The sequence below is a fragment of the Pygocentrus nattereri genome, chromosome 25 (genome assembly GCF_015220715.1).
Source record: "Pygocentrus nattereri isolate fPygNat1 chromosome 25, fPygNat1.pri, whole genome shotgun sequence".
Lineage (NCBI taxonomy): Eukaryota > Metazoa > Chordata > Actinopteri > Characiformes > Serrasalmidae > Pygocentrus > Pygocentrus nattereri.
The window spans coordinates 17,646,077-17,672,189 of record NC_051235.1 but is presented as its reverse complement, the minus strand read 5'-3'; the positions used below and the strand labels follow the sequence as shown (position 1 = coordinate 17,672,189).

Below are 26,113 nucleotides of genomic sequence, written 5' to 3'. Positions count from 1 at the left end.
AAGGTGGCGCACTCTTCCCCTTTCAATGTTGGGCCATTTAAATGCTATAAAGATGGTTTCGCTGGCAAGATTTCTTTATCTGTTTCAAAATCTTCAAATTTTTTTAACCAAGTCTTTCTTTAAGTTGTTGGACTCAATAATCATGCCATTTATATGGGGGTTTAAAGCTCACAGGATATCCAAAAAGCATCTTCAAAAACCAAGAGAAAAGGGTGGATTTGGACTGCCATGCTTTCAGCACTATTACTGGGCAGCAAACCTTAGACATCTTGCTTATTGGGTTGAAGGTTACAATCCTGGTGTCTCAGCAGAAACTCCAGCCTGGGTGGCCATTGAAAAGGCTGGTGTTAAAAACACTTCACTCCCAGCTCTTCTTTTCTCAACACCTAGTCTTCTCAACTTAAAAGTGAATAACCAAATAATTCGCAACTGTTTGAGAATATGGCAGCAAATTAAGAAGTGTTGTGAACTACCTGGTACCTCTGTTTATGCTCCTGTGTGTCATAATCATGCGTTTCCACCCTCACTGTCTGATGCAACTTTTCACAGTTGGAAACTAAAAGGCATAGTTGCTTTAAAAGATTTGTACCTTAATAAGCATTTTGCCTCATTTACTCAACTGCAACATAAGTTCTCCCTCCCAGCAACACATTTCTTCAGGTACTTGCAAGTTAGGAACTATGTACGCCAAAACATACATAATTTTGAAACTCTTCCTGAGGAAAGTAAGATTTATAATCTTTTGCTTGGCCCACCGGATTCAAGACACCTGATTTCAAATTTTGTTAAAATATTCTCTGAACAAGTGGGCTGTGCCACCCAGTCTTTGAAGAGTGCCTGGGAAGAAGAGTTGAGTATCCAGATTGATGATCTTGTCTGGGGGTAAGGTCTCAGTAGAATACAATATTGCTCCATCAACACTAGACATCACCTTATTCAGTTCAAGGTCATGCATAGGCTCCACTACTCTAAAACTAAACTGCATAAAATATATCCAACTGTCTCCCCTTTGTGCCAGAGATGCAAGTCTGCAGATGGTACCTTAGCCCACCTTTTCTGGTCATGTCCAAAACTGTATGACTTTTGGTGCAGTGTATTCCAATGGTTCTCTGAGATGTACAATTGTGTTTTCAAGCCTGACCCACAGGTGGCACTTTTTGGGTACTCAATAGTTCTGTTGCCGCAAAGTAAGCGTGTACAACACACCATAATGTACGGAATGGTTGTTGCAAAAAGACTCATTTTAATGCTTTGGAAGTCAGAGGCAGAGCCCCTTTTCAAGATGTGGCTATCTGAGCTCACATCTCTATTGCACATGGAGAAAATCAGGTACCATCTGTCTAATAATCTCAGAGAATTTTATAAGATATGGCGGCCATTCTTGGACCATCTCGAAGAGTTTGATGGAGACCTTGAAACAATGTGATAGGCTAACCGCCTCTTTCCTTTTTTTTAAAAAATTTTTTCTGTTAATGCTGGCTTTGCACTAGTGAAGATAAGTCATTGCCTTAGTTTGTACGCCCTGTCTGTTTTGTTTTTGTGTGCGTTTTCACATTTTAAATCTTCTTGTCATTCCTTTTTTTTAAGCATAATGTATAATATTTCTGTTGTTTACCTGTCTAGTTGTACATAACACTTTTGAAAAATTGTAATAAACATATTGTTCCAAAAAAAAAAAAAAAAAAAATATATGCATCTTGAGCAGAAAAGAAAAATATGAAGAAGAGAACAGGTTAAGGTATTTTTTGGGTTTTTTTGGTGATGTTAACATTAAGCCATTTGTTTTGGCTTTGAGTTGAACAACAAGAAGTAATGAATCTGCAGCCTATATAATGGATCAGGTTCAACATAGACAGGCTTTCTGAGTTCTAAGCTTCAGCTTCACAAACACAGATGTGGTTACTTGTGGTTAACAACTATTAATCCAGGTTTAGATACTCAGGCTGTGATTAATCCTTGTGCACATGCACACTGAAGCAACACAAAATATGTAGGAAGTAAAGCATTTATAATGGTTTAAAAGCAACACCGTTACCACTGTCACTTTGTGACGGTTTGTCAGACAAAGACCTGGATCAAGAATGCTGAGAAGGCTATCTATACGTTAAATTACAACTTATTAGAACCCCAAATTAGCACCTTATCATCAGTAATAATAAGCCACAAAAAGCAAATTAGCCAGATATAAATGTATATCATTTACACAGCTTGTGGCAGTGTGGCACTGTTGTTAGTTAGCTTTTAGTGTTACATTAGCTAGCAAGATTAGGGTAAAACTAAAAAAACGCTAGAGCTAGCCTTGGTTCTTTAGTTTGAGGAGTGGGTAAACATGTCCCTGAATGAAATTTAGCAATGCCAGTCAGACCTGGTTGGGTCAGGTCATATTTGGAGCTTAATTTAAAACCAGAGCAGACCTCTAGTTTTCTGCTTTCTTTTATTCTGCTTCTTGCTACGCATTTCCCTATTACTAATCAAAAACAGCAATCAATCAGCTTTTTTACATGGTTACAAAACCCATGTCATAAGCACTTTTAAAGGTGAGCCTTTAGTGATGGTTGCAGTTGCTGAGTACACTGAACTGTATGATTTAAATCTAAATTAGCACAGCATAAACAAAAGCAGTTTTTAAGTTTAGCTTCAGCAACAATCACCACTCGTGGTATCACACAGGCTACGCATCCACTTAAAGCTGAACTTCTTTCAACTCGGGCTGCCTGGAGCATAACAAAACATAGTCGTGCAGGGCGCATAAACGCAAGGTGCTTAGGGTGAAAAAACTCTCTCCTAGGGCAAATAATAGAAAAAAAGGCACCTCAGTCTCAAAATTATATGTAATGTATTTATCTGGCTGTACACATTTATTAAAAAATGGTAACTTTACAGAAAAAAAAACTACATTGTAAGTTCATGTGTGTGAGTGTGAGCTTAAACCTTTGCTCTGGTCCAGTGTTTACCGTTACCATCCAATACCTGCTTCAGCTTATCATCCTTCATTAAGGTAAATGGTGCATTGCTGCATATGCTATAATAATGTATGTGTATTTGTGCCTTACCACTCTTTATTACTGACACTGCTTCGCTTGCCGAGTTCTGCATGAAGTTTCTCATTCTCCTGAATCACCTCTTCTGAGCGTACTCTCAACCTCTTCACTTCTTCCTGTGCGAACAGAAAACAGACAGACTTCATAACACCACACTCCCACTGCATTACAGGTGATTAGCTTCAATAAACTGCATTTTCTTATCTGCCTCTGATGCACTGAGGGTGAGATAAATGGACTTGCTCGCACATTTTCACATAATGTCTTAATTCTCCTTTATGTAATCAGGATACAAAAAAGGTAACTGTATTACACCACTATTAGAGAAAAAGATAATTAGATAAAAAAAAACTCCTAGCACTCCTTCTGTTTTTCTTTCCTGTGTTCATCTCTGCAACCTATACCTTCTCTCTGTAAGCAGTCTTTGTCAGTCTTTCAACACCATTATAGTACATCTAATTTCCACTTGCGACTCTATGGAATTTACAATATTATGTCATATATATATATATATATATATATATATATATATATATATATATATATATATATATATATATATATGTGTGTGTGTGTGTGTGTGTGTGTGTGTGTGTGTGTGTGTGTGTATGCATTCATTCATTCATTCATTCATTCATTTTCCAAGCCGCTTCAAGGGTCGCAGGGGGGGTGCTGGAGCCCATCCCAGCAGTCATTGGGCGGAAGGCAGGATACACCCTGGACAGGTCGCCAGTCCATTGCAGGGCAGACAGACAGACATACACAATCACTCACACCCAGGGGCAATGTAGCATGTCCAGTTGGCCTGACTGCATGTCTTTGGACTGTGGGAGGAAACCGGAGAACCCGGAGGAAACCCACGCAGACATGGGGAGAACATGCAAACTCCACACAGAAAGGAACCTGGTCGCCTGACAGGGGAATCAAACCCAGCGAGCCCTGCTTTAATATAGTTAAATAATTATATAGCCCACCCTTTGCTGCTATAACAGCTTCAACTCTTCTAGGAACGCTTTCCACAAGGTTTAGGAGTGTGTTTATTGGAATTTTTGGCAATTCTTCCAGAAACGCATTTGTGAGGTCAGACACTGATGTTGGATGAGAAGGCCTGACTCGCAGCCTCCGCTTTAATTCATCCCAATGGTGTTCTTTTGGGTTGAGGCCAGTCAAGTTCTTCCGCACCAAACTCGCTCATCCATGTCTTTATGGACCTTGCTTTGTGCAATGGTGTGCAGTCATATTGGAACAGGAAGGGGCTGTCCCCAAACTGTTGCCACAAAGTTGGGAGCATGAAACTGTCCAAAATCTCTTGGTCTGCTGAAGTATTAAGAGTTCCTTTCACTGGAACTAAGGGGCCGAGTCCAACTCCTGAAAAACAACACCACACCATAATCCCCCCTCCACCAAACTTTACACTAAACCCATTCCATGATGCTCTCTACGCTGTTCTTGAGCTAATCTGAAGGTCCATGAAGTTTGGAGGTCTGTAGCGATTGACTGCAAAAAGCATTTGTTATATTATTTATACATTATTTGTTATAATACCACTGACAGTTGACTGTGGAATATTTAGTAGGAAATTTCATGACTGGAATTGTTGCACAGGTGGCATCCTATCACAGTACCATGCTGGAATTCACTGAGCTCCTCAGAGCGACCCATTCTTTCACAAACGTTTGTAGAAGCAGTCTGCATGCCTAGGTGCTTAATTGTATACACTTAAGGCCATGGAAGTGATTGGAACACCTGAATTCAATGATTTGGACTGGTGAATGAATACTTTTGGCAATATAGTGTATGTTGCAATATTGTGTTTTTCTGATACGCCATGAATCCCTATGTGGCGGGTTGTAAATAAACACCCACCACCTCCAAGTTAACATATGTAAACTATATAGCTTTGGCTATGATAACATTGTTAACAAAAGATGCTAACAAAGCAAAGATAAAATATGCAAGATGAAACACCACAAAGTCAAAATCCTGAAAACAGCAATAATGTTGCATAACAAGCAGGAACGCCAGTAAAATCATTAAATTTGACAGAGGAAATCAAAATGCATCTTAGCTTCTAGCTAAAGCTGGCTAAATCTTTCTTTGTGGATTAATTTATGACAGTGGTACAGACATTATGTCAGAATTATTAAATTAACTGAAGTATCAAATCTACATACAAGGCAGATTTAACCGGTCACTTTGAGATGACAGTTGAACAACATCATGGTTAACAACCACATCCTAAAGTCGTATTCAGATTGAATGAGTTTATAAGGAGAACATCTGTGATACAAGACCAAGAAAAAGGTTGAGAGACTCTTCTAAAGCATCCACCCTTTCATCTTTCAGGAGGTTTTTAATGGGGATGTGTGTACTAGGAAACTAACTTTCCAAAAAGTTCTTTCAAACACAAGGCCTTGAAAACAGTGGATGGTACCAGACCATCGCTGAAGTTTGGTAAAAAATGTAGGCAATTTGACTTGGAATTCACTCAAAGGAGAGAAAAACTTCAATGTAGTTGATCCTGACAGAAATAAAATCACTTAATAGCACTTATAAAAGAGTAAATTATCCCAGGCAATAATTATCCTCATGTAAACGGAATCCTGTCCAAATGGAGATTAAGGCTTACTGTTATTTAGTAAACTGGACAGAGCATTCTTAAATATTAATGTGTATTGAAGTGTGTATTGAACATTTGGACCCACCAGCAGGTCCTGGCTGTTGGTGTGCTTTTAAAATTTGTCTAAAACACCTGAACAGCTGATAAAATTTTGGTAAGCATAGTGGCCTAAAATTCATCTGCCTACAAGGAATGGCAGGACACTGATGATATGCACTTTTTAAATAAACAGACTAATAATGCAGGTAAGCCACACTCTCACCTCACAGGACTTGAGGAGTTTGTCTCTCTCCATCAGCTGGTCCTCATAAGCTAGTAATAGTGGTGATAAATATTTCATATCCAGCTGCAGGCAATCAAGAGCACAACAAAAAGCATCTTAGGCAAAGAAGAGAAAGCAGAAAAACCCAAACCAAAGCTCTACACTTTGTACGCATCTCTCTCTCTCTCACACACACACACACACTTAGGCAGCCCTATGGAATAATGTGACAAGCTTTATCTATTAGTCTTCATTATGCTCTTTCAGCATTAGTCATGAAGCCTAAAAATGTTGAACATTTACATCTTTACTTAAGAGGAAGTTAAAAGAATTATCATGAGCAAATGCTTTCAATTCAGAGACAATACATTTTTCATCAAACATTTACAGCAAAGTTTCTAAAAGCAAGAGATACAAGTCACAGTGTAATTATGAAAAAAAAAGTTCAAACACTAATTCTTCTCTAAAGAAGAAATATTTTCACCATGTGTGCAGGAAAGAAGGCCAAAAAGAACAGAGATGAAATATTCATCAATTTATAATGTACATGTTAGAGCACCACCGGTATAATCCTTTTGCTGATAGTTTCTGTCAGTTGACAACTTGCAGTTTTTCATTACTGGCAAAAACATAGCAGACAATTCACCACTATTTACCAGACCTTTGGTCATAGTGTTGCTACTAGTGATCACATAACAAAAGCATGAACAATCTATCCAAACCTTCTATTATGAGAAAATGTAAGAACATAAAACCCTGTTTTATATAGATAACTATTTTTAAAATCAGAAAAATAAGCAGAACTACAAACATGCATTTCCTGAAGAAAATGGAAAGTGACTCCACAGTCTAAACTAGCTAAGATGTTGCTAGTTGGTTGTTATGGCAATTGTGATGGGTATTCATTTCGTAAGTGGAAAAAAATAGTGATTTTCTGTTAATTGCACAAAAACAGTATATTCAAAAAGCTGATCACAAGCACGCCATTCCTGACCAGACCAAACATGAAGCTGACGAAGGTACTGCTATGTCAAAAACTGCAGCATTAGTTAGCAGACAAAAATCAAGCAGATGAAGGAGAAGAAGGAGAAGGAGAAGGAGAAGGAAGATGGCTAACAGTATGGCTAATAGTTTTTTGCATTGCAAAGCATCATTAACCAATAAAAAGCAAAACCACAATTCTACTTAGCTCCACCCACAGTGCTACAATATATATATTATTTTCAAGTTTCTGCTGTTCTGAATTAAGAAGACAGACATGTAAACACTGTCAATCGTCAGTAAAGCACTGTTCATCTAATGAAATTAAAATATAAAATATAAACATAAAATTATATCGGCTGATGTTATTGGTTATTCAAATTTTCAGCTCCTTCGTGTTATCCACATTAGCCACAAAGGTGTAATGTTAATTGTACTTTGAAAGCAAATTGAATTCAGGAGTCTGTTTTTCACTTTTATGCAGAGTATCATGCTGCAATAACCACAAATTATATAGCAAAATATATGGATTCTTACATTCATACATCTTTTATCTCTATAGACTCAATAGATAACGAATCAGTATCAGGTCAAAGTGTGAGCCTCAAGTCATGCTAAAGGTGAAGGAGTCTCACTCACCAGCCATGGAGGAGATGGTCGTTTCACTGGTAGGCCACCACTCTGAGAACACTGGGGGATGGAGAAGAAGGAAGTATGTGACAACTATAACTGCAACAAACGTTCAATAAATTTGAGACTTTTATTACGCATGCACATTAGTGGTGAAACCACGGCTTGTTTATCAGGCTAAAAGCTAGCATGTTCACAGTACGCAGTTGCTAGCTTTGCACGCTAGATTGTCTGAAGATGCAAGTGGTGGTGGGCAAAATGACAATATTTTACTGCTATCGTGATAAATTACGTCACGTCCTTTTCTAAGCATATCATGAGTATCACCTTAAAGTACATGGAGTAATTATGTTTTAACTAAAAAAATTTGCCTAATTAGGCCTGTTTGACTGGCCCAGTGCAGTGCACTAAAGTTCACTGTAGGTGTAGGTTTTTCATGATTAGTTTTTTTTGTTATTATATTTATACATGTAGCACTACAGGTTTCATTTTGTCTGTACAATGAAATAAAAATCAGAAAAAAAAATGTAATATTGTATGCATATTGCGAAAGCATAATATTTTTGCCATATTGCCCCCATCAAATTAGCCCAAATAATTTTTGTGCTGCTGTCAGCTGAGTTATTTAGGAGAAAACATTAGAACATGCAGACTAGATTTGAGAATAGTGCAACGACTACACTGGAATAGTGCAATACTAGTGTGTGTGTGTGTGTGTGTGTGTGTGTGGTGTGTGTGTATATATATATATATATATATATATATATAGATATAGAGAGAGAGAGAGAGAGAGAGAGAGAGAGAGAGAGAGAGCTTTCTCTTCTTAGATATTTATATATTTTTTTTGTATTTAAATTTTATAAAAGGCCTACGCACCTAAGATTTTCACTCACTTTCCATCTGTGTAAATGTGATGACAATAAATTAATTTGATTTGATTTAGAAAGCGGTCTGAATTCAGCACATATGCATGCTAAAAAGTGTTTTTTCCCCATCCAATCTTTAAAGCGAAACATGTCAAGCTTTTTTTTTTTACTCATAAAATACTGAAATATTGAAGAAAATATTTGATATCAATTTGTTTTTTTATTGTTGCAACCCAAGACTACAGATCCTGAACTGCTTCTCTACACAACCACACACTGCAGCTGACTAAGTCAGAAATATGCACAAACCCACCACTTTCCATTCAGCATGTGCCACAGTACAGAGTATTGGCCATAAACCATATGAACCAAAAGTCATGGGTTCAATCCCAGCTGATAACATCATGCTACAGCTACTGTGCCCTTGGGGCAAGGCATTTAAATCCAAGTCTCTCTGCAGTTGTGTAATCTAAACAGCTTCAGGCGAAAGCCCCAGTTAAATGAGGGTCAGAATCACAAATAAATACAGCTGGTTATTTGTATATACAAATTTGTATGTTAAAAAGTTAAATCTCATATAAGGGTTAGGGTAACTTTGTAGTGGACCAAATCATATGTCTTCACTGGCCAACTTTGGGCCATGGTTTACACTTAAGGCAGCCCTGATCTATACCTAATCCCTTGTTTTCTGCCTGTGGCTATTCTATCAGTATTCACTATAGAATAATTCATGAAGCAAGTGGTAGACCCAGAAAAAAGTTTTATTCAGTACTAAAGTCATTTTAGCATGCATCAAATGTGTAACACTTGCATTAGATTTCAATGTGATTAGTCCTTCAGCTAAACAGGCTAATGCCACCATGCTGCTCCATCAACCTGTACAAGCTAATTAGACCCAGATGGTTAGAAATGTACCCAATGGTATAAAATGTGACAAGTGGAATGTTTTTCTGTATGTCATCTGTTGAACATTGGATGCTGGGACGATGCCAAGTGTGAATGTTTTGCCAAACCATTCGAGTACAAATGGAATCAGTATAAAAGTCAAATGTAGGTATAGTGACAACCCTAGTAAAGAGTGCAAGTTACACCTTTGATTTAGGTTTGGATGTCAGCTGTGCCATGTGTTCCCAAGCTCATAGCTCAAATTTTGTGTTCACATTCGAACAAAAGATTCCATCTTTCTACCAATCTACAGCTCTACAGCCTACTGACTAGTCTATTTTCACCCAGCTGAATTCTAATGAAAAAGCATCAAAAGAGTAAAAACAGAACTGAAAAGAAGAGAAAGACAAAAGATGAGGAACAAGCATAAGTATCTGTTTCCCAGTATGAAGTGTCTCTGATTAGGTATAATGTGTGGTACTGGGGGTGGCATATGGAACAGAATTGGGCCAGACTTGGATAATCAGCTTCCAGCTGATACCAGCACATCCAGAACAAGCCCGACTTCAAACACATACTGCAAAAAAATGTAATCTTAACAAGTGCAAATATCTTGAATGCAGGCAAAATGTACTATTGCACTTAATGAGCTACAGTTTTTTTTACTTAATGCTTTGCGCATATGATTATCATCGTGAAATGCTCTCATCCAATTTAGTTTTTGTATTTGTAGTACACAGATAAGGGGCTTTAGATATGGCAGTGTGAAGTTTATTTAAGGCTCATAAATGCCTGGTCTGGACTTCAGGACCAATACAGACAGGGAACTAAGAGCAAGAGAAGAGAGATGGCTTTTACAGGTCACTTTAGGACAACCTGTCACTACAAATTCCAAGCCCATCTCTGAGGTGGCTACATAACTCACACACATTTACACAGTAACATTAACACAAAACACAGTTCTACTCATCCTTGACAGAGTATCAGATTAGTATCAAAGATGTACTGCTCCTTGCAACAGCTCTACAGCCTACTGTGACAACAGTTTAAACTAGAGCCTGACTGACAATATCAGCTGGCCAGTAATATCAGTTAACGCTGACCAACCACAGTTTTATGTAGCACTGCACCTCCAGAGCTATAATATTGCTTCAGGTTATTTTGATTTAGCGACTGACTTACATGCCCAAATCTTAAGACTTATTACTCAGTGAGTGCATGGAATAGATGCAAAATGTTTAGGGTTTTTTTTGTGAAAGCACCCCTCAACTTAACACTATAGGACCTTAAGTATGTGGACATCTAACTGCTGCACACATGAGCTTCTTATACACCCTATTCCAAAACCATGGGCATTAATGGGGAGTTGGCCCCTCTCCGCAGGTGTACCAGCCTCTACTTTTCTGGGAAGGCTTTCTGCAATATTCTGGAGTGTGTCTGTGGGAATTTACACCCACTCCGTTAAGAGTTTGTGAGGTCAGGCATGATTCATCACTCCAGCAAACACGTTTACACCACTCCAGCCAACGATGTACATAGTGATCTCAGGCTTGTGTGCAGCTGCCAAGGAACCCCACTTTATAAAGCTCTCAATGTAGAGTTCTTGAGCTGATGTTGCTTCCAAAGGTAGTCTAGAACTCTAGTCAGTGATGCAACAGAGCATAGGCAATTTTTATGTGCTACACACTTTGGCACTCAGCAGTATTGGTCTGTGAGCACACGGGGTCTACTGCTTTTTTTTGTTGTTGTTTTAGCAAGTTAGCAAGGTTTTATCAGTTACTAGGCTTACTAACCTAGCTGGTGTTAGGTAAGTACACAAACAATGAAAATATATTTCTCTGACTAAAAACAGTTTGCCTCAATGTTCACTGAGGAGTCCTCATCAGCATCCAACGTGACAAGGATTAGCTCTGTTAGCTTATTATCTTATCTGAAGAGAGAGACTCTATTGCTAATTTAATATCAAAACCTACCAATGTCCCTTGGCTATTTTTGAATAATAAAGTATGTTTTCTTATGTTGTTTCGTGCAGTACCAGTGCTATTACTTAAAAAGGTACCTACATTATTTTTGGACAAAAAAATTGTATTTTCTTTTTTTGTCATTGTTTGTCCTTCCTTGCAGTTAATCAGATATCTGTTCATGAACTCTTAGGGATACTTAAATATCAAAACTTTTTATGAGGACATTAAGGAAGTGGTTTATAACCTTTGTTCATGTTAAGTATAAAGACAGGGACCAATTCCAAGAACTTCCTTATTACATTATTAATCCCACTCATCCCACTCAATGCAAAGAATACAGCAAAAGCAGAAAGCAAAGTATCTGAATGGAATTCATTGATGTCATGTTGCCATTTCAGGGCATCACTAATAAATAGAGGTTAAAAATAGCTCATTTAAAAAAAATGCTGTTTTTTGGTACATCATGGAAAAAATGTATAGAAAATGCCATATATGTGCCCAAAAAAGGTTTTGTTCTTCTCCTTCAAAGTTTGCATTTTGGAGAACATGGTTTTCCCAATGACAAAATATAGCAGTCCTAATGAGAACATAACAAGAGACAGGCGCACACGATAAGTGTGAAGTGCCAGGGGGAAGCTGGCAGAGAATAGGATCAAGGGGAGACTGTAGGCATGTCTCAAAGCTAAGCATGCAGTCAGGGCAGGATAGACCCAGTATACAAAGTCTCCTCTTCAGTGATAACTCATGCACCTTTGAGATGGTCTGAGCAGACTGTGCTGCAACCTTACAGCTTACTGATGAAAGCAACGTGGCATCTTTAAATCTTCAAATGTTTCAAAACATTTAAATAAAACATATAGTGTACTTCATTATAATACAGCATCTGACCACTCGCAGCTGATTTTCCACTGTTTTTCACCTTTCAAGCTGTGTATGAAGGACTGTGGGAGACTGAAGGTCTTGAAAGACGCACAAGCTGCATCCCTTTATTTCTCAGAACAAAAGACACATTTAAAAGACCCTACAAACGGAAGTGCCTTCAATGACGTAACAGCTAAGAAATGCAACCTCCCTTGAGTGCATCATGCTTTGAGACATTGCTTACGGCAGTTCCCTTCCTCGCTGCTCCTTATACTCTCTATTATTCTCTATTCCCCAAAACATTTAAGATTTAACTATATTCCCAAGCACAACAACGCTCCTAGCGCGGTGCCGGACCATTTGAGACAGCAACAGTGCAACAGCAATCAACAGTTTTGTAATGGGCTCTAGACAGACAGACAGACAGACAGAGAGACACAGAGAGAGAGAGAGAGAGAGAGAGAGAGAGAGAGAGAGAGAGAGAGAGAGAGAGAGAGAGAGAGAGAGAGAGAGAGAGAGAGAGAGAGACACAGAGACACAGAGAGAGAGAGAGAGAGAGAGAGAGAGAGAGAGAGAGAGAGAGAGAGAGAGAGAGAGAGAGAGAGAGAGAGAGAGAGAGAGAGAGAGAGCGAGAGAGCGAGAGAGAGAGAGAGGCCTTGATTCAATGGCACTGCAAGTTACTGTCTGCTGGAGCTTAAAGGCCCATGAGTCACCATGTGTGAAGACTGAGCAGTTTCCGTTAACTTTAAATCAGCTCCCTGCTGAGAGACACTCAGAGAAAGATAGCAAATGCGAGAGAGTGGCTGATTCCTAAGGGACAGAAAAAAGAGTTGGCAGATGTGAAATGAAGGTGTAGGAAATCAGGCCTCTGCTGATGCACTGCTTCTATTTTTTGGCTTTCCTATGTTTATACTCCTGCTGACCTCAAGGCAGATAATCGACAGTAGCAAAAAAGGATACCCAGCCGGGGACTCCCTGACATGGATCACTTTTCTGCTCACAGATTCTGCATAACTTGTAGCTAAATTAAAATTACAGTGAATTCCCAATAGAAAGGCTTTTATGCCGGGACAATACCGAGACTATGTTCGGGGCAGATATCAATGTTATCATAATTCTGTTATTTTAGCTCAATTCTGCTATGAGCTTCTCCTTTGAGTCTATTTTGTATTAGTGTTTCTTCTTCATGCTTTTAGGGAGCTTCTCTATAGGTTTGCTAATCAGTGTTCTGGTCTGGATGGTGGTGCAGTGGGTATCGCTGTCACGGGTTCGATTTCCCAACCGGGGTTCTTTCTGTGTGGCGTTTGCATGTTCCCCCCATGTCTGTGTGGGTTTCCTCCAGGTGCTCCAGTTTACTTTTCCTAAGACATGCAGTCAGGCCAACTGGACATGCCAAATTGCCCCTAGGTGTGAGTGTGTCTGTGAATGTACATGTCTGTGTGTCTGCCCTGCAATGGACTGATGACCTGTCAAGGGTGTATTCTGCCTTCCACCCAATGTCTGCTGGAATAGGCTCCAGTAACCCCCACAACCCAGAAGGATAAGCGGCTCAGAAGATGTGTGTGTGTGTGTTCTGGTCTGGGATTTCTGTAAAGTTGCCCTTTGTGACAACATTTAGGCTAGACAAGTAAAACGGAACGGACCTATCTATATATAAAGAATCCCGAATATTAGCATAAGCTCAGAATTCCATTAGCATAAGCTCAGAATACCATTTTGGACACCCTTCTCTGGACCCAGTGGTCTGGACATGCCACTGTCCTTAATAACACAATAACTTGTTTTCACTTAAATCAACAAAACATGTAATTAACCAAACTTTTGCGTATGACTGCAAACAGGACCAGAGTGGGACATGTTCTCAGACTGGGAGTTACATGATACATTAAATAACATCCATCATTTTCATTTATGACTCATATTCACTATTAATATTCTACACAGAATATCTAGACAACCATGGTTATGCTAGTGATGAAAAGAAAACTAGCAAAAGATATTAAGGTCATTGTGGCATAATTATGCTACAGACTAATGCTAGTGAAGTAAGTTAACATCAGCTTTTCTAACCACCCACTTGCTCAGATATGTCCTCATCCTCCTTAAACAGCATTTTCATTCTCGTCTTCTCAGTGCCACCTTGTTTTCTTCACTGGTTTAACCCCTAAATTACTACAAACACACGCATGGAAGCCCTTCTGACATTGACTGTAATAACGATGCTTAAGTGTGTTTTCTAAAAATTAGACAAACCAGTTCCTCCTGAGTTTCTTACTGCATGTTTTTGTTTTACTCTCTTCCAGTGTGAATGCCTCACAAATGGATACTATAAAGCCAATTAGCTTTTGGGATTTGAGTAACACTCAGAGGTTTGTGGAATTAAGAAACACCTTTGATGAATCGCAATTAAAAAAAAGCTTTGGGGTTTGAGTTAACTAAGCATATGGAACTTGCAAAAATCCTTTTTGCAGAAGCAGAAAAAACAGCAGTAACTAGCCGACCCATTTCTGCTTCTCTCATCATTATGGATGACCTTAGAGTGGCATGTGAAAGCAATTTGAATGTGCAAAATGGATTGTTAATGCTCGAAGGGTACAATGAGTTTCAGTTTTAGGAATTCATTAGAGGTTATTTGACAGGCACAGTCCATCTGCTTTTTAGAGCAGACAAGCCAAGTCTGTTCATCTTCCAATCAGCAGATTCCCAATTGTCTGAATTAATCAGATGTGAATAAAGATACAAATTAAATGTTATGCCACTCATGTGAAGGATGAAGGGCACGTTCTCAGTCTCTGAGCACATCTGTCCACCAATCTGAGCGTTCACAGTCCCCTCATCAATGATACATGCCCTCATTTCATTCATTCTCATGCAGCTATCCTCCATCCAGAATGATCAAAACAGTGGGACAGAGTGGTTGAACTGCACACTGTCAAACTTATCAAACTGGATGTAAATGAAGCATGGCGTTCAACATCAGCCGAGAGCAATTTCGAGCTTGTGTCCTGAACACACTCAAACTCAAGCTGTGCCTGATCTAAAGACAAAATATTTTCCAACATCAATACAAAATATGTTAAAGGCCATTTATTGATGTTTCTCAGTTCTAATACAATGTCCTAGTCTTACTAGTATTAAAATTATGCTTCAAAAAATCTGATTAAAATAATCCATCACAACAAATGAGAACACAGGATTTAAATAAACCTTAACAGGAAAAAAAAAATAATAATAAATCAGATGAACGCAGGGTGAACATGAATATGGAGTGACTAGTTTCCAACTGTTCTTGCTCTAATAGCACTATGTTACATCTAGTTTCGAAAAGAAACGTGGCTTTCTAGCTTGTTGTGCTTTTATTAATTTATCCATTTAGCAGACTACACTGAATTACACTGAATCTGCTGAATTACCAATAGTGTTAATTTCACTGCAGCACATGTGAAGACGTTATCTAGCTACTATACATAACTAACATAGCTGTCCTGGCTGAATTGACTTTCTCCTAGTTGGAAATAATTCATAGTTGTGGGTACATAACAGGTATTGAGAAATATTTTAACAAGAAAGGAGGAGGAGAAACCTGTAGCTCAGGTACCCTGATGTGTGCAGGTTCACAGAGAAGCATTTTGTAGTTGTTTAGCTAGCTTAAACATTACTGGAATATAGTCAAAAGAAATGGCCTGATCTTAGAGAAGTACTTTTTTTTAAGCAGTCAATATTCGCATAAAAGACATTATCAAGTCTCATGTACTCATTTTCAACATACATATAAACCTTTTCGCCAGTGATTATGGTTTCAGCTAGAAGTCACAAAACACTTCAGTTCACTGTTATTCTCCAGATAGAGCACACAAAATAGGGCTAATATGCTATAATCTGAGCTGCCCATCTGTTTTTATGTACATTTATGTGACAGAATATATTTTAAAGGGGAAAAACACATCACTTGTGCTCAAAGAAGACATAACACAACATAAATTAACCCTGTACATTAAAAAAAAGTCTTCGGGTGGGTTGACCTTGTTGCTGTGTGTTATAGCTGTGTTGTGGCACCAGTGCAACACTAATTACTTTAAAATACATTTAACTGCAGCGTTTACATTCTCATCTAATAATCTAAGAGCAGAAAGACGGAGAATGGCATCATATTTAAGCAGTCTCCAAGTTCCACGAAGAAAAATCTGATCAGCCCAAGCTCTCAAGTTAATGCTGCTTTGAAATTATAATAATAGGAAAACTATCATCTATAATGCATTAATCAGGCCGATGGAGATGAAAGGCAGAGCGGCATATCATTACTGTATCGTCACCTCTCAGTCCAATCCCTTTTGTCTCTGGAAGAAATGGGCCTGTATCAGACATATAGCTCAGAGCCAGACACAAATTTCTCTCCTTCCCTGATTATGAGGACTGGCTGACCACTGGCTGACCTCTAGATTACACTGCCCACCCCACCTCCCGACACCACCATCATCCAGCCAGGTAATTACTGGCTTTTGACCAACAGAAATAAAAGCAGATATTGTTTGCAGCTAAAATGTCACACAGGAACGTTTGCTGAAAAAAAAAAATAGCTTCAGGTCAGAGCAGGATGACGAGCTTAAATGGCCAAGACAAGATGCAATAAGATTTCAACTTTGTTTCGTTAGTTATTTATTATGAATATTTATTCATTTACAACAGGGCCCAAACCGATATTTAGGGAGGCTGACATTACTGATCCACAATTATATCAATAGTTCTGTAAATTATAGCAAAAGCCAGCCAATATTTTGCAATGTCTTTGGTCACAATATTGTCAGGAAAAACTCCATCCCACAGTACTACAAAATTATATATAATATCAGTTATCAAAATTAGTATTTTTAACCACTTAAAATTGATCTCAGTTACAATATTTTTCATATTGGTCAGGCCCTAATTAATTTCTTGGTGCAATTAAAATAATCCAATGTTTTTTTGCAGAGGGCATGGACTCTCCCCACTCCCTTCTCTGCCTTGGCATCACTCACTGATAATCACCTGCACCTGTTCCTCATTTTAGGACTCAGAATACCACATACCTCTTAACTGGGGCACAGAACTGATGAGCAGTTACAGAAAGCATTTGTTTTAACTTATTGTCAATAAAAGAGGCTACACTAGTTTGCAAGGGTAAATATCAGAAACCTACCGGCAGTAAAATAGAAAGAGTTACAGTCATCCTCCACCCCTCCAAAAAGAGAGGGTTCACAATTTATGATCCCTGAAACACATCACAGCAACCTAGCTCACATTTCTCCACACATGGGACACAGATGACTGCACTTGCCTTTGCAGGTCACTGCTGTTGTAAACTGCTACCTCTACTGCCTGTTTTTTATCTTTAATTATTTTTAGGAATTGCTAAAGGCAATTTTTGCAATGGGGTTGTCAGAAGATTGTGAGTTTGATCCCCAGCATTCCCATGATGGCATAACTGCTTTCTCTCTCTCTCTCTCTGGATGGGTGGAGATGCCCTCCACATCCTGAGATTCTAGCGAATGTGGGTATATGTTAAGGGGGCAGTTGTGGGCTGGAGGTTAGGGATCTGGCCCTGTAACCGGAAGGTTGCCGGTTCGATCCCCAGGGCCGACAGTCCATGACTGAGGTGTCCTTGAGCAAGACACCTAACCCCCGACTGCTCCGGGCAAGTGTGCTCACTGCCCCCTAGTGTGTGTGTGGTGTCTCACTTCACGGATGGGTTAAATGCAGAGGTGGAATTTCCCCAGTTGTGGGATCAAAAAAGTATCACTTTAAGCTAAACTTAAGCTAATGTAACAGAACTGGAAAGTTAGTGCATTCAGGTAACTGGGTAAAATTTTTAAAAAAAGCAGGAGAAAAAAAAAAAATCATCTTGAAGGCTACATTAGAACATGTTTCTGTCTATGACCAATAGGCAGAATATGTTCTTATATGAGGTACTGAAGGGTCTACTCCAGGTGGCAGGCTTTTCTGATATGCCACTGCTCCGTACATGGATGTTCTGTAGAGTAGCAAGCTAATAATCATGTAATGATAAGAGGACAGCACAGTTAGCTGCTTTGCTAGAACTGTGTTCAATCATGCAGACACTCCTTGTTGTGGCTTGCAATGGCAACACGATATCATTTCAATTTTATGGCAGTCATAAAGTAATTTTCAAAACTTATCTATATTATCAGCTATATACTTTTCAGATGATCCCAAAGGGCTCCCAAAGTTGTTCGCACAATCGTCTATGCTGTGTTTGTGTCTTTTAAACTCTTGGGAGTACTACTCTTGTTGTTTCCACTCAATACTAAAATGTTTTTGTGTGTAGTTTATGCATAGTGCATACAGTTACACATGCAGGAAAACATGAATGTGAATAAATAAATGAAGTCATCTGGGGACACAAAGATTCTCAAAAACTTCAAGAACAGTCAAAACTTAAAATTAGAATTGTCCCAGACAGAGAATTGTCGTGACTGACCAAAAGACCTGAGGCTTCACTTGTAAAACATACAGTACTTAAAGCTGCTTAAAAGTAATGTTTAACAAAGTTCAATAAAAGGATGAATAAAAACGAGCATGCTTGAATATATACATGCAACTTAGATGTGTGACTGACTTATTTACCAATCACAAATGATCACAGATGTAAACAAGTTTTTCAGCTTTGTATAAGAAGTCAGTACATTCTTGTAGGCGCATGTATTCCCATTATGTCAGGTTGGAACTTGATCTATGCACATTTTCACATCAAATTCATTTTTTTAAATGTTTAAAAGTGTCCCATTATGTTCAACAAATGTGGAGATGCTCTACACTTAGAGCCGTATGAAAGTTAGTGGTTGTTGTTAATATTGTTATTGTCCTACCTCCTCCTTAGTGAGTGGTTTGAAACGGGCCTGGTATCTGCTGAGCTCCACGTTGAGCCGATGTACCGTCATCTTTAACCCATCATTTTCATCCACCAGCTCCTGCGCTTGCTGCCTCAGGCTCAGCAGCTCAGAGCTTTCACCTACACACACACAGGAAACGCTTTAAATGTCTCATTTACAAAAAGGAATGAAAAACAACTTACAGTCTCTCTCACTCACACAAGTACACAATCATGCATCAAACCTCTCCAACATGCAAAGTCACAGAAAGCTGCCTATTAATAACTCACCAATACTACACCTTCACAATAAGGAAGATACTCGTGTGCATCATCAGTTAAAGAAAAGATTCAAGCACTGTGTGAGCATGTGTGTGTGTGTGTGTGTGTGTGTGTGTGGTCATTTTTAAAGCAATACATGGATACAAGATATACAGTAACAATTGTTATATTACAGTTTTATCAGTGGTAGACCATGACTATTAATGCTAGGTCTTCAGTTTGGACCATACCTGTCTAAAATGAGTGAAAAAACACCTCTGAATTTTCTGCTAGCACTCCTATGAGATTCTAGTAGTATGTTAGCACTAAGCTAATGGCAGTTCACACTGTATAACATTTTTTGGCTGTTCTGGGTTAAACAAGAGCATTTGAAGCTTGTAACCACCAAATGCTGTAAATGATAAATACAGTTGTTTGCAAATGTTATGTTGCAAATTACATATTAAGAAGTGAAAAAAATAAACATGTACAATAATTTTTTTTCAAAAATAATAATATTTACTATATTTATTTAATATTTAAATAAAAAGGGCTGGAATTCTAACAATGCATTTCAGGCAGCTGAGAAAAGTGAGGGAGTTACTACCTCTAGCTTTGTGACTCTGCAGTTTGTTTACAAGCACAACTAGCTATATAAAACCCTAAAGGAAAGAGAAAAAACTAAAAAAACTATAGGTCTTCTTTAAGCCTTCTCTGATGAAGTGGAAGGCCCAAGGGTTCCTCTTGGATGTATGTGTATATTCATATTTAGGACAATGTGTTCACATGTGTATGTGTCTTAGGGCCTAGTGCAGTGTGTGTGGGGCCTGTTTAGGCCCACCTGTAGAGTGGCTCCTCTCTCTAGGGGAGTGCATGAGCTGCTGTTGAAGCTGCAGGATTTGCTGGCTTTTCTCTGAGCACCTCCTTTCTAGTGCCTCATTCCCTGCACACAGAGCCTGATTGTGCTCCCTCAGCTCTTGCACCAGCTTCTGCTGAAGCTCCACAGCACTGCGGTATGCCTCGTTCACCTCTGCACAACACAGCACACCACACCATAACACAACACAGCATATGACATGACATAAGCACACAGCATGAAGACACAGCACAACACAACAACACAGCATAGTGAACAGAATGACACAGCATAATGACACAGCATCACAACACAACATAGCAACATAACAGCACAACAAAAAAAACGATGTAGCATTACGACACAGAAAAATGACAGCACAACACACCAATACAACACAAGACAGCTCAGCACAACACAGCAATAAAACAACAGCACAGAAAAACAGAGAACAGCACATAATATAAAAATACAGCACTGCAGAATACAGCACCATATACTGAAGCCCAGGCAAAGAGCATAGAGAGATTCAGCAGCACATAACACACCACATAGTATAGTGCAGCACCTTGAAAACATGCATAAATACCTAATGGAGCACATAAAAACACACCATTCAGCATGTTCAACAACACAACAGATAATCACATATATAGCCTACACAGTCTCTCAGATATCAACACACACAGCACAACAGAACAACGTAAAAGCAAATCAGAACAGTGTAATTACAGCACAACAATTAGCAATTCAACCAAAGGCAGACAGAAGATATGGACAGAGAGCTGAGCAGATGGGAAAGGAGAGAGAATGGATGAACGCCACAGAACTGTGTATTAATTTGTCTTAATGTAGTTCTGCATGGCAGGATAACTGATATTCTAATATTCACAGGCTAGAGAGACAATGGAGCAATGATGTCCAACCTCTCTTACAGCTATACAACAATTAAAACACTAATGAACACTTATACCGCACCAATTAACATGACGCAACCTAATGACATGCATGAAGCGTCAATGTATGAGTTAGTCACAAAAGGTATTTTTACAGTGTACAAAAGTACTTAAACCCTTTGGTACCAGAAAACCTTTTCCACTGGCCATTGTTCTAATGTTGAATAATCTAGTTTTTAGCACCTGTTCAAGATCGGTTCCTACAAGTTAGACCTAATGGTAGTTGTTCTCTCCTGTCTTTGGTAACGCTTGCAGCTAAAGACAACAACAATTTAGCAAACCATTTAATAAGTGAAGATAGTCACCATGCACTATTGCATCACTAAATAAGTTCACTAGAATGTGAAGTAGACCAGTATGTTTTTATGTCACTCATTATTTTTTGAATAATTACTTTGTACAGAGTGTGTTAAGGTGATCTAATCTACTTACAAAGCTATCGTTATCGGCATCTATTCTAGCCTCCACTGAACAATTGTTTTTGCATATATTTTCACAGCATAAAATGACCAAAAAGACAATGTGCTCAATTGCTAATTGTAGTTCTTATGATAGCTGGAACTCTCTCTAAAGCGTGTGGCAAATGAACTAGAATTAGAAACGTAGGTTTTGTTGGTTCCTCCTTAGGTCCGTTCTTGCTTTTAAATGTTCGGTGAAAAAAAAAAGTCCAAATACATAAGGGTAAAATTATTTGATCTGTGAAAATGTTATTTGTTGCTCATTCAATCTCATTTTAAAACGGATAGTTCCAGTCATAAAATCTAATTCGCTGCATTCAAAGCTGTTGTAAAATACTCAATATCCACACATCTGTGACCACTTCGCAACAACTCAATTCTGTATTTCTGCACCATTTCACAAAAAATCTTTGTGCTGTTAATGGAAGCTAATGCTGCTTGCATGGAACAGCAAGTGTTCTGGTGAAGTAAGAACCCGTTTTTGTTTAAACTGACAGGCTGACAACTTATTTTCTTAACTAGAACTGGGCTGGTCAGCTAGCTATCAAGTTAAAAGATGGCAAACATAATACACAACCCCATCAATAATATCACAAGCTAGAATTAAAGTAGTGACAATATGATGCACTGTAAAACAGCAATATAAAAATCTAAAGAATGTCAAGTCAGATCAGCCTTAAGTGGCATCAAGCCCAGGCTGAATCTCACACGCTCTATGCTCCCTATATAGTATACCATGTAAGTTTTGTAATTCTGACTTGTATAGCCAAATAGTGTGCTACATGTCGAGTATGAGTGGCTGAATCCCCTCATACCCCTGTTGGGGTTCAGAAGCCCATATTTTAATCCCTATGTAGTGCACTATGTAGGGAGTGGGGAACCATTTGAGATTCAGCTCCCGTCGGAGGAGTGCCGCCATTAGCTTGGTGCTAAATAAGACTCGCAGTGGTACAAAAAGCGAAGGTTTATAAGTGATGGGTAACTGTACCTCATTCAACAGTCCATGGTTGCTTGGCACCAATACCATACTCTAAAGGATCTACATTTCTTGGCAGAGTACTTGGTTATGTTGATTATTATTAAAACAGCAAATTATTTACTGAAAAATTGGGCATTTTATCGTTTTATAAAAGCCATAAGAACACCCTTTCCCGTGACAAAATTGTAGTAATGCATGGCCCCTCGTGGCTTCTTGTTTAAATAAGACATTTGTTTTACTGAAACATCCTAATGTCAATGCTCTAAGCTTACACAAGCGTATCCTCACGAGTGTCCTCCTTTGTGCCAAGCTGAATGGCACCACGATAAGCGACAATAGCTGGTGTTGTTGCAGCCAGCAGCATGTCAGAAAACTGACTGTAAGCCATCCTTTAATGTCAAAGTCAGCTGTAAAGTTCACAGTCAGTGTGATAGCAGCTTGCCAGAGGAGCAGCCCCATTAACAGACCCAGCTCTCCTGCCACTGGCATGACTTCAACTGGGCTCAGCTGCGAACACACACACTCAACTCAAATGTCGAAAGTCCATAATATTAGCATTGATTAACACACATACAAACTGACATACACACATACACAGGTTAATGCATACATGGAGGGAACAGCATGGTTCTACATCGTATGCTTACTAGCATACAGGTTGGAAGGTTAGCACTGGCAGACACTAATGAGAATAAAAAGGGAATTAGCAGAGCAGGAGGCTGCAGGATCATTTTTGGGGTCATGTTTGGCAATTTATCTTACCCAAGGGAATAATTAGGCCTAGAGGGGCAACAAATGGCTGCTTACATGGGTAATTCATTGTCTAAAGATTTTATATTGTTGAAAATGCTTCAATAATATCTTTAATGTCCCCAAGGTAATGTCTTTCCCTCGTTGGTACCATGTTTGTACCAACAATCAAATTTAACAGTTTTTTTACACCTAAGCCTGGCGTCAGAGGGTCATACAGTATGGCAATACCCACCAAACAATCATAATGCAATTATATAATTCTTACAGTGTCAGGCACCAAAAAACAGGGAAACTTTGCTTTTGCTGATTGTTGCACTAAGTCAACTTAAAAAACTACATCATCTCACTGTTAAACTTCCATTTGAAGCATGCTGAATGTTTAGAATATTTAGCTACTTTATTTAACATTCTGAAAGTTTTGTACTGATTAAGAAAAAAAAAATTCAACTGACAAATAAGACATGTTAATAGGCTTGTTTGTGTGGCTTTTGATACAGTATGAGATACTGTTAATGACTGCCAGTTACAAAAATTACACAAAAATACAAAAGTATTGACCTTAGGTTAAGATGGCTGGTAAAAATGTTTTAAGCTACGCAACTTCCTTTTCTACTTTCCAATGTCAAAGAGTCAGACACCAAAACACAAAATGCTAAACTGCTAGCTAAAAACTTCTACTACTTGTTAGCTATCTTAGCCTTGCAGCTCCAGTGAAATGTCAGACACCACACATATCGATTGATTGATTGAAGGTAAGGGGAAATTTATGTAGATTTTTGGCCAAACAATTGAATCCCTCATTCATGTATCTGCCACTGAAAGCACTGGCAAAGCACTACTGCTGGGGATAACTGTTGGCAAAGTTTAAGATTCATGACCCCTGTGCACCCTCTCACCTGTTCTGCTGTCTTGCTCTCTGCCTCTCGAAGGACTCTTCTTCATCATCGAGGTCTTCCGTTTGGGCGTGCTGGTTGTCAGAGACTTTGGTGATTGAGCGCTCAGGTCTTCATTCAGATCTGACAGAAAATAAGTGAGTGACCGAGTGAATAAATCTGAACGCATGACTCTTGTTGATCACATATATAACAATCATCACCCGCATAGTTAAAAATACACACACACACACACACACACACACACACACACACACACACACACACACACAGTCTAAGCCGCTTTTTCTTTTGGGTCGTGGGAGGCACGGTAGTGCAGTAGGTAGCATTATTGCCTCACAGTAAGAAGGGCCTGGGTTTGATATCCTAGTCGGGTGATGTTCTCCCCATGCCTGAATGGGTTTGCTCCCATATCCAGACAGATTATACTAAGAATCGTCTGTCAATTAAGAAAGGTAAGAAACATGAAATCCTGCTGTGTGAAAAACCCCACTGTTTAGTGTATTTTCTCATTTTTAGTTATCGCAGTAGCTGTTCTGCATTCTTTTTTGTGGGAGTGGCCAATTTCTAAAAAAAAAAAAAACAAAAAAAAAAAAAAAAGTCCCTCTAAACATGAGATCAGTAGTTAGACAGTTCATTATTAGATTCTGATGTAAATTACATAACTTATATGATAAGCTGCTATACCTATACCAGAATGCTGCAGCATAAATATGCATGACTCATTAGGCAAAACAGCCTGTCGCTTCTTACTTTTTAAAACATATTTTTCATTTTTTAAGGGCCATACACACTCTCAACTTCATCCCCACCTGCATTTTTAATGCCAAACAGCACATTCCCAACTTATCCCATACCAGCACACTTCCAGCTCCAGCCTCCTGTTAATCTCATTAGATTAACATGAATTAACTAACATGAATACAGTCAACATTTTATATTGTTTCATCCCTAAGATCCTTGTCCAAAAGCTGCTGAAGACAATGTTCCCTTAGTTTTAGCATGGTGGTGCAAAAGTTTGAGATGTACGGGAATTTCGTCCAAAACATGGCAGTGAAGTACACTACAGCCATTTCAAACACACAGCTTACTAGCTGTGCCCCAAAACAGATCATCTCATCTACTGTGAAACACAGACATTTTCTGCAGCAACCACTTCTGCAAGCACTCCAGGGGAGTCTGCAACTGCAACTGAACTTCATATCCAAAAACAGCTCCAGGCAGTTATGATTTTTTTACATAAACCTAAGAGATGACACTTCGCTTCATGGCCTCTGGGCCTTTTGGTGCTCTGCAGTCATGAAAAACAACGATGAAACAACTTTGAAGCTGTAGCACAATTTATCATAGAACCAACCTGGAAACTACAAAAGCTCTCCCCTCCTGAAAACTTATTTTTCTGGCCAACAATAAGCACTATTGTGCACCCAGGATGGCTCAGCACTGAAACAATCATGCGGCTTACGTAAAGTGCCAGTGCATGTCTGTCTGTCTCTCTCTCTCTCTCTTCCACAACCAACAGGCATAACAGGTCCAAGTATGCCCATTTCCTCTTTGCCCATTGTCTACATATTTTTTTATAGTAGCCTAAAAATGAAATGTGATGTGGAGAAAAACTAAAAAAAAAAAATGCTGAAATGAAATAGAAAAAGCAGACAGAAACATCCCACTCTCCTCGTCCCTAATAGTCTGTCTCTTTCTCCCCTTAGAAAAGTCCAGTACTGACGACAATTAGTGCCTGAAACAGTCACACCAGAGTGGCCAGCCTATGATAAATGGGCCACATCGCATACCACTGTCTGACGCTTTTGTAGAAAACTGCACAGAGGCCATTATCATGATTTTATGGACTTGGCACCTCATTTCTCTAACTCAGGCTGAATGGAGGATTTGACCTCACTGAGAAGTTTAATTTGCTTAATTTGCTTCTTTGAACAAAGAGTGCATGTTTAAACCTTTCACTACCTTAAAGAGATCCTGTA

At 38.8% G+C, this 26,113-nt stretch overlaps 1 protein-coding gene across 4 annotated transcripts in view; it reads right to left on the bottom strand.

Annotated features, from left to right (window-relative positions):
* The window catches only part of cep89 (centrosomal protein 89), a 187,553-nt gene that overhangs the window by 143,728 nt on the left and 17,712 nt on the right, over window positions 1-26,113 (bottom strand). For 3 of the 4 annotated variants that reach the window (XM_037534255.1, XM_017706198.2, XM_017706196.2), the window contains 6 exons: window positions 24,135-24,254; window positions 20,078-20,266; window positions 18,974-19,116; window positions 7,544-7,594; window positions 5,924-6,007; window positions 3,054-3,157 (listed from right to left, as the gene is read on the bottom strand). In XM_037534255.1, the coding sequence (XP_037390152.1) occupies window positions 3,054-3,157; window positions 5,924-6,007; window positions 7,544-7,594; window positions 18,974-19,116; window positions 20,078-20,266; window positions 24,135-24,254 (691 nt within the window). The remainder of the gene's footprint in view (window positions 1-3,053; window positions 3,158-5,923; window positions 6,008-7,543; window positions 7,595-18,973; window positions 19,117-20,077; window positions 20,267-24,134; window positions 24,255-26,113) is intronic. The other variant, XM_017706197.1, reaches the window with a different exon arrangement.